The sequence below is a fragment of the Geospiza fortis genome, unplaced genomic scaffold, assembly GCF_000277835.1.
Source record: "Geospiza fortis unplaced genomic scaffold, GeoFor_1.0 scaffold1212, whole genome shotgun sequence".
NCBI lineage: Eukaryota > Metazoa > Chordata > Aves > Passeriformes > Thraupidae > Geospiza > Geospiza fortis.
Genome location: NW_005054626.1, coordinates 81,879 through 93,350, shown reverse-complemented (window position 1 = coordinate 93,350; position 11,472 = coordinate 81,879). Strand labels below are relative to the sequence as shown.

General features: G+C 44.1%; 1 protein-coding gene across 1 annotated transcript; it reads left to right on the top strand.

Annotated features, from left to right (window-relative positions):
• Positions 1-2,073: 2,073 nt before the first annotated feature.
• Positions 2,074-11,193, top strand: LOC102035997 (haloacid dehalogenase-like hydrolase domain-containing 5; the record flags this gene model as incomplete). The annotated part of the gene is made up of 7 exons (XM_014311012.2): positions 2,074-2,292; positions 2,938-3,050; positions 3,743-3,836; positions 5,000-5,033; positions 5,896-6,070; positions 7,547-7,735; positions 9,971-11,193. Coding segments are annotated over 7 exons (1,257 nt in total), but the record flags the coding sequence as incomplete, so codon positions are not given.
• Between the last annotated feature and the right edge of the window lie 279 nt (positions 11,194-11,472).

The following is an 11,472-nucleotide window of genomic DNA, read 5'->3' as shown; positions in this document are numbered from 1 at the left end:
AGCGAAACGGGCGCGGGGCGCGGCGGAGCGCAGCCGGGCCACCCGGGGATGCCGGGGGCATCCTCGCTTCCTCGGGACGCCGGGACGGATTCACCGGGCGCTGCCGGCCGCAGCTCCTGTCCCGGGGCTGCGTGTGCTCTGGTCTTCCAGAGCGAACGAGGGAAACTCCTTCGGACCACTGCCGGCTCTGTCCCTTTGGTTGTGCAGCGCGGCACAGCACTCCTGCCACCAACAATTTCTTTAGGGTCAAAAGGGAAACAAAGCAGCTGACTTCATTACCTCTGTCTGTCATGATATCTATCATATATATATATGTTCACTTCTTTCCTTATTGCTTTCCCCCCGCTTTCTTTTTCTTCCTGCTAGTGTTACTCACTGTAAAATCCCCATTTGTAAGCTGTTACCTATACGTCTGTAATTTATATGTCACAAAATTAACGTAAAGGATCGCATCTGCTACAGAATTATTCCAATGCCGCTGTAGTTTCAGCAGTTCCATGTACCCGTTCACAAAGCCTGGGAAGATTGCTCTACATTTATTAGCAAGCCTTTAGCAGCATCTCTGCAGCAGTTGGGTTATTTCTGACCTAGCTTTCCTGAAACGGGTGCAGGCTATGTGGAGACCAGGACTTCAGGGGTTTTGTTCTTAAAAGGGTGATGATTCTACAGAGGAGAGAGGAGAAGGCTTCAGGGGGAGTTCTTGCATGTAAAGACAAAACCCCAGCCTAATTTAAATGAATGGGAATACAATATATTCACTGTTGCCGTTATTAACCCGGGCTGCCTGGGGGGGCGGATTCCCGCTGTTGTTTGAGCTGTATCCCCATTCCCAGCGGTGCCTGTCCCTGTGCCGTGCCCGGCTGCAGGACAAACGTGGTGTGTGAATAACTGATGTGGAACAAAGTGCTGCTGGAGTAGGCAAAGTGCCCTTCTCCTCCTGCACAGGAGACACGGCGGCTGCGGGTGCGTGCCCTGAGCCAGCCGCGGCAGCAAAGGCTGTCCCAGCTCCCGTGGCGTCCCCGCACCCAGCCGCGGCAGCAAAGGCTGTCCCAGCTCCCGTGGCTGAGTCCTTTCTGTGCCTGTTAGCAAAGGCTGTCCCAGCTCCCGTGGCTGAGTCCTTTCTGTGCCTGTTCCCCCATCGCGCTCAGCCTTAACCCCTCCCTTTTCATCACTGACCATAAATCCCGAGGTTCCTGGTTCCTGCATTAGGCTCGGGAGAGAGAGGAGCTTTAGCTGATAGGTTTTGTTCCGTGCTTTCCCAGCCTGATCCAGTAACAGTTTCGTTGCTCGCACGCCTCTCTCTGCCTCTGCTCCTTGCCCTTATCCCCCAGCTCATCCTTCCTCACGCTCCTTGCCGGGGCTCACCAAGTCCAGCTCCTCACTGCCCCAAGGGCAGGCAAGGAGACACATTTTAGTGACTCAAGCAGCACCTTGGTGTAAGGAGGTGCTGACTTTGCCGATTAGCCTGCCCCGTGTGAAACTGGGACTGAAGCCATGTGTAGGAGAACAACAGGCACTTGGCTGTAATCAAACTCTGGTGGAACAGAACCGTTTTACTACAAACACCTTGTAAGGGAGCAGCCAAGTACAATCCTTGTGTCCAAGACCTGCCTCCTAAATTTACTTTTGCATATTTTGTTAGTATTCTGTGGGGGTTAAGCCATTGGAGTGTGACTCACTGGCACAGCAGCATGTATTTTGTACCTCTTGGCATCAGTTTAAGTTAATTTTTCCCTATCTTCTGTAATAGTCTGAAACTATTTGTAAGGCAAAATAGCTCTCATGAGTCTGTATGCACAGGGCAGAGGGAGTTGTGGTGCTGCTTGTGTCAACATGTTTTTAGCATGAAGATGTACCTATAAGGCACATGAAGATGTGCTGGGTTATAGCTCCCCTGCTCTCGGTGGAGGTGTCTGTTCTCAGAGGGCTGTAGCTGCTGTAACCTCTATCAAATATGTAATATTGAATGTAATATGTAATATTTAATGTAATGTGTAATATTTAATGTAATATGTAATATTTAATGTGATATCTAAGGACAGGCGTAACTAATGTACCCTTTGATTTCATCCCTCCTTCCAGCCCAGCTTGCTGCCATCCTTTGGATTCCTGTTTGACATTGATGGGGTGCTGGTGCGAGGCAGGCCCCCCTTTCCTGCTGCCAGAGCAGCCTTTGGCAAGCTGGTCAACCCTCAGGGACAGTTCCTGGTGCCCGTGGTCTTTGTCACCAACGCTGGGAACTGCCTGCGCCAGAAGAAGGCTGAGCAGCTGTCCCACCTGCTGGGGGTTCCAGTGAGTCACCTCAATGCCATTTATTGCATGTTGGATGTGTCACGTGTGTTCTCTTCCGTTAAATGCTGCTCAGCTCATCAGGGCTGCTTTTCCCTTAAGCCCCCTGACGTGCTTTGCTGAAAGTAAAAAGTGCTGTCCAAAACTAACTGGTAAAAGCACTGGTTTTTCCAATAGTAAAGCTAAAGGTATTTCTTTGGAAAGATGGTAAGTAGTGATTCACAGGAGCATCTTTCCAGACTAATAGTCTTACTGGTTGCTACCTGTCCTGTTGAAGGGGTGGGGATATGTAAACTAAAAGAAGATGGTAATCTGGTACAATTAAATCACAGCTGCAGTTTAGCAAAGGGCCCACAGTTGGAATGAATTCTGATTCCCTGTTTGCTTCCAAATTAATGTGGTAATTTTACAAAACCAGGAGAGAAAGGCTTGTTCATGTTGAATCGAGCTGGAAGCTGAAAGGGGGATGTGTGATAACTTGTCAGTAAGGTATTTTTTTCTGGCATATTATCAACACAGCATTTGTGAAAGGAGAAAATGCTGATTGTTATGTAATTCCTGGAATCTGTCACATCTGTTAATTGAATCTATGTATAAACAACTTCTCTGAAACACAACAGAGTCCTTTTGTTTTTAAATCCCAAACAGATTTCCCAAGATCAAGTGATGATGTCCCACAGTCCTCTGCGGATGTTCAAGCGTTATCATAAAAAATGTGTCCTGGTATCTGGACAAGGACCCCTTCTTGATATTGCCCAAGAGTATCTTTAAAAAAACCAACAAGTTTCTGCCGAAGTGTTTTTCTTAATCAGTTTCAGGGGAGCCTATGGATGAAGTGAAAATCAAATATTTCAACCCTACAAATGCAGTAATAAATAGTAATGATAGTTCCTAGTATGGTGCCCAGTTTATGTTTGAATGTAGTTTTATACCAAGTGCCCAAAGGACTTGAATAATATTGATATCGTGGTGGTATCAAAATTTCAAACTGTAACTTAGTAGCCTTAACTTTTGCATAAGCTTTGCTCAGACTTCCATTAAGTCCCTTCTGCACTTCTTCCTTCAGTGGGATTTTCATTGAAGTTGGTGTAAATCATAAGCTGTAAAAATGTATATACAACTTTTAACATAAGCTCTATTTGAGCTACAAAACTGAGAAAAAGGTATTGAAGGTATTGTCTCTTAGAAATGCATTTCTAAATTCAAAATTCATTAGGCTTGGCTAAGAGAGAAGTAGATGAGAGGACTGAAAACAAAAGAGAAGAACTTTGGTCTCTCATTTATCAGCAGTGGGACAATCACCTTTTGCCTCACAGAAGGAAATTCTGTCTTTGATGTTGCTTTCATTGCTAACTAATTTGTCAGTTGAATACCTTTGAATGGTTAAGGTGGAATGAGCAGGTAGAAAACCTTTCCCTGTGAGCAGCTGTGTGTCCTTAGCTGGTTGCCCCAGCCTTGGCTTCTGCCAGCCCATCACCATTGACACCCTGAGGGAGAAACGCCCTCTGCTCGATGCAGTTGACCATGACAGAAGACCCAATGTCCTGGTGAGTGAGATTTGTGTTTCAAACCTCTCTGTTTGCTCCTTGCATGACATCCTATATAACAGGGATCAATATTTAACTACCTAGCTAATGCTGCTCTTCTTACATTGTATTTTGACTTTGCTTTTCTGCTTCCTTATTTGTTTTATTACAGCATTCTCAAGAACAACTCCTTTCTCTCAGCAGTAATTCTTTAACCCAGCCTTTGATTTTATAGCCTGCTGTTGTGGGAAAACTCACAATTCTAATACAGATACCTAATGCAAAATCTGCCTTGGAAAGCTGATTTGCTTCCTCAGAAGGTGTGGAAGATAACATAGCTTTTCCCTGAATATATGATTGTGTTGCTATTGTTTCTAACCCATGAGGTTGCTTTGATTGCAGATGAATGCTTTGAAGAGAAATCATTTTCCCTCAAAGGACTCCCTTTGCTGTTTACAGCACTATTTAAATGGCAGCACTAGGTACAGTGGTTGCAGTTGGATTGTGCAGAATTAAAGCAGAAGTGAATATATCTGGGTGTGCTGTACATGCTCAGGGCCAGCCTACAAAGTGGATTTCCTCACTTGTAATAAGGACATTCTCTGTGGCTCACAGGATCATAGCTCAGCTGTGGGGAAGGTCAAGAACCTGTTAAAGTGTTTGTCACCACACAGAGTAAATAATGAAGTGCAGACTCTTAATTGTTTAGCAAATATATTACATGTTATACAGTGCATTCTTTACTAGAAGTGTTAAAGAAAAACATCTCAAAAACTGTTTTTCAAATGTCTTGGTACTGCTGGAGGCCTCTTACTCCTGTGGAAAAATAAACATCCATAGTTTCTACACAAGTAGTTAAAACAACTAATTAAACAAGTAATTTAAACAACTGAAATCACAACACAAGTAATTTTAACAACTGGAGTTAAAAAACTCCAGAGGCAGCTGAGGAGCAGCAGGAGGCAGGGGCAGGTACAGCACAGTCACTGCTGTCCCTGTGCCAGAGGTGTCACTTCAGAGAGGAAACACAAGTTTCTCAGTGAACTGACATCAGGAATATACCAATATAGAGTGCATTTCCTCTTGGAGTGGCAGGAGGCAGCTGTGGGAGCTGTGCTTGAATTTATTCTGTTAAAAACAGATGTTTCATCTTGTAGAAAACTTTCACTTTTTTCTTATTGCAGTCCCCGTCTGCTGTGGAGCTTCCCAAGATTGAGGGTCAGTTATCTTTATTTAACTTGCATATTTCCATTAATAAATGAAATTATTTTATTTTATTTTATTTTATTTATCAGAAATTATTTTTAGATTGTTGGGCACTTTGAAAATTTGTCTGAGACAATCCTAAAATTTCCTTGTTAATGACATCTGTCATTCATTTGAAAGCATCATGTGTTGGGAAGCTGTTTTTTAATGTGTGCAGTTTTCAGCCACTGGGTTTTGAAGTTTGAAGGGTATGTGAGGTCTCTTTTCCTCTTCATCTGCCTTTAACAGGCTATTGTTGCTCTTCTTTCATAAATGAGGAATGAACTGATGTTCATTATTCAGAAATAATTAATCTTGTTCTTACAAGTAGTGAGGATCAGCTGTAGTATGAGAAGGGTCTTGTGTTCACTCTCATCTCATCTGAACTACAGGAAAGTAGAAATTGGACCTTAGGATTTAAAAATATCCATGTCAGATAACTGCTGGAGACCAAAGCAGTTTTTAAAAACGACATTCAGTGTGTGTTCTGAAATGAACAAATTAACATCTCTGGTGTTGTATTTAAATACTGTGTGTAAATAGGAAACTCATCAATTATGGAAGAATTAGAAATACAATTCAGAAGTTAATATTGTAATTTCTGGGGAAACATCACCTGTAAAATAAAATTCCTAAACCTGCAGATTTTACAGTAGGTGAAATCTTGTTACTTCTGAGATTTCTGCGACTGGATGGGCATGTGATATATTAAGCCCCTAAATTAATGTTTGATCAGTTCCTGGTTATTTTAAATGACTTGTTCAGTCTCTTTAGGCCAAGTTTTCAGTGCTCTGTTAACAATTCCATGGCTGTTCTGTGCCTGTGCTTCTCACAGCTGTGGTGCTGTTTGGGGAGCCAGTGAGATGGGAAACCAGCCTGCAGCTGATAATTGATGTTCTGCTGACCAGTGGCTATCCTGGCAATCCCTATGGGCAGGAGAACTACCCTCACATTCCTGTGCTGGCCTGTAACATGGACCTGATGTGGGTGGCTGAGGCACAGTCCCCAAGGTAAGTGCGTTATTCATGTCATTGGGATTTATTTGGGGCTTCCTCATTTTTCCAGCAGGATTCAGAGTCAGCCCTTGAATACAGAATGCTTGATGGCTTGGCTTTGGATGCAACATCTCTAATGCACTTTCAGCTAATGCTGCCTGGCTGCTGGCTGCATTGTTGCATCCAGGAAATCACTTCTCAAGAGAAAAGCTGCTTTTAAGCTCTAAACCTTTTATTTCCTCAGTCCCAGAACAAGGGAGAAAGAGAGGTTTTTCCTGAGGGCCTCAGAGCCTCGGTTCAAAGGCAAAAATGAAAAAAATTATCAAGGCCATTGTTTCATTTCATTAGGTCCCTCTTTGGAATTTCTCTTTTCCTGGTAGGGTAAAGGGCTGACCCTGCTGGTTGAAAGCAGTGAGTGGTTCTGGGCTGAGGACAATGCAGTGAGCTCTTTAGGGAACACAAGAAAAAAAGAACACACAGAACAAGGTGCCAGGACCTCTTAGAGTGGTTTTGTTTGATTTTGCTTTCAATAGAGGGGACTTCTCTAATAGGTTTGTTTCCCCTCCCTTCCCTTCAGTCTGTAATTTGAAATAGAAACTTCTTACTGTGACTTGATTTCTGCCTCAGTCCTGGGTCAAAGATCTGCTCAGATACCAGTCTTTAGAAGCAGAGGCCATCTCTAATTAACACACTGGAAAAGATATATGTGTGATGGCTTCAGGCTGCATTGAGACAGCCAGGATGCCTCCAGTGAGCAATTTTAAAATTAGATAAATTTGTTGTGCCATCCCATAATGTGGGTTTATTGTGGTGTCAGTTGTTCAGCTAATCAGCACTTAATTTTCAGTGAACCAGCTGCAGAAATCTTGCATGCTGAGCAGAATTTGATAGTTGCAGGACACGATTTATTCCTAAAAATAATGAAATAAAAAAGCCTTGTTTGATGTTTTAAATCTGTGCATAATGTAATTTGATATGGTATTATATCTGTGTAGGTTTGGGCATGGAACATTCATGGCTTGGTTTTATATCTGTGTAGATTTGGGGATGGAACATTCATGGTTTGGTTTTATATCTGTGTAGGTTTGGACACAAAACATTCATGGTTTGGTTTTTTATCTGTGTAGGTTTGGACACAGAACATTCATAGTTTGGCTTTATATCTGTGTAGGTTTGGGGATGGAACATTCATGGTTTGGATTTATATCTCTGTAGGTTTGGACACAGAATGTTCATGGTTTGGTTTTGTATCTCTCTAGGTTTGGGCATGGAACGTTCATGGTTTGGTTTTATATCTCTGTAGATTTGGAAACAGAATGTTCATGGTTTGGATTTATATTCGTGTAGGTTTGGGGATGGAAAGTTCATGGTTTGGATTTATAGCTCTGTAGGTTTGGGCATGGAATGTTCATGGTTACATTCATGGTTTGGTTTTTTATCAGTGTAGGTTTGGATACAAAACATTCATGGTTTGGATTTATATCTCCGTAGGTTTGGGCACGGAACGTTCATGGTTTGTTTGGAAAACATTTACAAGAAGATCACTGGCAAAGACCTGAAGTACGAGGCGCTGATGGGCAAACCCAGCAGGCTGACATACCAGTATGCAGAGCACCTGATCCGGGCCCAGGCCCTGCAGAGGAGCTGGGAGCAGCCCATCCAAACCCTCTATGCTGTGGGGTAAGCTGTGCTGAGCCCCACAGGTACAGCAGGAAATCCCAAACCCTCTGTGCTGTGGGGTCAGGTGTGCTGAGCCTGACAAATACACCAGGAAATTACTCACAGTGTAAATGCCAGCCAAGAAAAACACACCAGCTTGTTTCTCCTACCATTAAGACCATCTAATTTTCTTGGTGCCATGGTATATCTTTCATGACATTTCTAATCTTAAAGATTAATGATGCTTTGCTCTTTTTTCTGTGTAATTTCTGCAGAAGCACAAAAGGTGTTTTATACGCAACAAAGATTTCTCCTGATTTTTTTTTTCCCTGTAATAGGGTATGTAAATCTAACACAAAGGGTTTGCTTGGGTGTTTATTCTGTTAGGTTTAGTGGTGTAACACCAACTGCCTTTGAGCAAAGGACAGTTAGGGACTGCAGACCTAGACTTTATCTCTGAGGTCATTTAGGTTGGTCATATGCTACTGCATGTGCTGCCACATCATAGAATCCCTTTCAGAGAAAAGGATAAAGCTGCATTGTATAAAAGACTGTTTCAGAATCTCCAAGACGTTTGGCAATATAATAAGCTCATTCATGGGCTGCTCATACCTTGATTTTCTCTCCCCTTGCCCCAGTATGGAGAGAGATTCATTTTTATCCTGTTATGCTTCATGGAAACTGTGCAATAAAATAGCTGAGGGGTGGGACTTCTCCCAGTCTGCCTGATTCCACACAAAGTTGTGTAAAGTATACAGTAAAGTGTTCGATGAAATTGAAGCAATACGCAGAATAAATAGACTCCACAACCTTGTGTAGTTATGAAGTGGGTATGTATTGTCAGCAGCCGGCACAAGCGAGACAGCTCTCGTGAAAACTTGTGCCCTGAGCCTCAGTCTGACCCATGTCTTTATTCTCGAAGATGTTCCATATTCATTACCTTGCACAACCTTGCCATGCATATTCAACCCCTGGCCCCATCTGTCCTCGCCTCGCATGGTAATCAGATCCATGCCCTTCTGGGCATGCGTTGTTGGCTGTGGTGGTCGCACGGGGGTCTCTCAGTGATCTCTGAGGCCTAAGATTGTGGTCTTGCTCAGCATTGAACTTGTAACTTTTCTCATTTGCACATATACTTTGGTCCTTAGTGTTGTCATTGTAGTGCACGAGTTCTATTGTCATTATATTGCAAGGGCTCCATATTGCCGGAGTTTCGTACCTCCTTGATGTTTCTCGTGGGCAGCTCCTCTAGGCACTGCCTCTCCCGTGTCCTCACAGCAGCCAACTGACTCCAGTTCTCACCAATCCACTCTTTTATAACACTCTTCTTATTGGCTACAGGTGTGGCCTGTTAACATCAGGCCTGCTCCTAATCTTTACTAATTGGTTCAGCTGCAACTCTTTAGGGGATAAGATTACATTTTATACCACCTTCATTTACCCATACTGTATGCCCCTTGGAGCTTATCTGAGTATGTCTGTTGGTGTTGATCAGCTTGGAGACAGAGGAGCCCCTTTATCTGGCTTTCTTGCATCTCTTGATCTTCTCCCGGTATTGTTCTTGATGCAAGAAGCTTCAGAAATTTGCATTTTCCTATGCCCTTTGTATCATGGCAGAGGTTTCTTAAGTAAAAGGTTAAAATTCAACACATAATTCTACAAGCTAAAATAATAATGCTTAATTCATATTGCTAACTCAAATGAACTCCAAAAATCTCTTGTAAGATCCGCATCTCTCGGGCTGTTGTTTGAGGCCACTCTGGCTAGCTCTGGACCCTGGCCTGCACGGTTTTACATGGACAAAGTAAAAGATGAGAAAGGCTCTTCTCCACATGGGAACCAGCGTCCTGTTTATTGGCTGGAGAAGGGACACCTCAACCTCTGGTGATCTCCCAGGTGGAAAAGAAAGCGTGTCCTTCTTGCAGGGGAGCTTTATACCCGAGGGATGGGGGCGGGGGAAGAGGACTGCAGTCAATGGGATCCCATGGAGGAGGGGTGAGGAGAGGGGTAACCAGGGGGGCAGAGCCCAAGGGGGTACAGCAGAGGGGTGGATGAGGGAAAGACCATGTAATGGGAGAGGGGAAATAACAATCTACGTGACATAACATACTCAGTACAAATTTCCAATCACCCAGCTCAAAACACCAACTAAATAAACTATGCAGTGGAATACAACAATCTCTATTTCAAATGATGAAATGCAAGAATGCCTTTGACAGCTGCAGCTGAGGTGCTGACCGAGTTTGTGCTTTGCAGGGACAATGTGATGACGGATGTGTACGGAGCCAACCTGTACAACCGCTACCTGCAGGAGAGCTGCCCCAGAGCCCGCCTGCAGGCCAAGGCTGCGGCAGGCACTGCCCCTGCCCAGCTCCCCCAGCGCCTCCAGCCTGGCCCCGGCTGGGACACGGAGCTGGCACCTGCAGGCACCGCCCCTGGCCTCGGCTGGGACACGGAGCTGGCACCTGCAGCTGCTGCCCGCTGCAGGTCCGTGCTGGTCTGCACCGGGGTGTACGACCCCCACAGCGAGGTGGCCCTGCCCAGCGGGGACAGCGTGGCTGAGAATGTGTTCCACGGGCACAGGGATTTCAGCTTTGACCCCGCCTTGGTGGAGCCAGACCACATCGTGCCCGATGTGGATGCTGCTGTAGACCTGGTCTTCCAGCTGGAGAACTTTGCACCTCGTTGAGGTGACAGGATTTCTTAAGGACCACTCAGTGCTGTGCTTTTCTTGCCCAAAACACACTGTGCTTTACAGGAGTGCCACAAAGTGCTGCCCTCTAAATTTTTTAACCTCTGAATCAATACAATCTTCTATTAGGTATGGTTATTAGTAGTACATATGTGTGTTTGATTATATTGAATATCAATAATGCTTTTTATAGTGCTTCTAAATATGTAATTTATGGATGGAGTTGCCCTTTATTGTCTTCCTCTTTGTTATGTTAGGGACTTTAACAGCAATATTTCATAGTAACCTATTCATGTACTGGTACTTAAACCCCTCCATGACAGCACCTCCTTTTGTTTGCTGGAAGATTTAGTTTTGAGGATCTTGAGGATACCAGATTGTGGTGCTGGGGTCACTCAGTCCATTCCACGTGGGCTGTACAGAGCACAACAAGTATTAATGCTTGGAATTCTGCAAGTACTGAATGCTCCCTTCAATCAGAGTGGAGTTCAATCTGTTCCACTTTGGACTTGCTCTCATCTGACCTGCTGCTGCCTTTCCTTGTGTCTGTTCTGCCATGTCCCTGGAGTTTTATTGCTCCTCTCTGCTGTGTGAAGCCTTAATTGTGTTGGAACTCCATAGTCCAGGAAGGGAAGCAGCAGACCTGGGTGCCCTCTGTGGCCTTTTTGCTCTTTGCCTTTCTATATGCATCCTTTCCTTTCCTTTCCTTTCCTTTCCTTTCCTTTCCTTTCTTTCCTTTTCCTTTCCTTTCCTTTCCTTTCCTTTCCTTTCCTTTCCTTTCCTTTCCTTTCCTTTCCTTTCCTTTCCTTTCCTTTCCTTTCCTTTCCTTTCCTTTCCTTTCCTTTCCTTTCCTTTCCTTTCCTTTCCTTTCCTTTCCTTTCCTTTCCTTTCCTTTCCTTTCCTCCTCTCCTTTTTTGAATTTTGAACCTTGAAAGGCTTTAGCAGTCTTGTTTCATGTGTTCCTGTGAGTTGGAACTTTACACTGAATCCGTGACTACTGCTCAGCCAAAAAGTGCCTCCTAATTTACTTGAAGCCTCATACCACTGTGGTAATTAACTGGCCTTT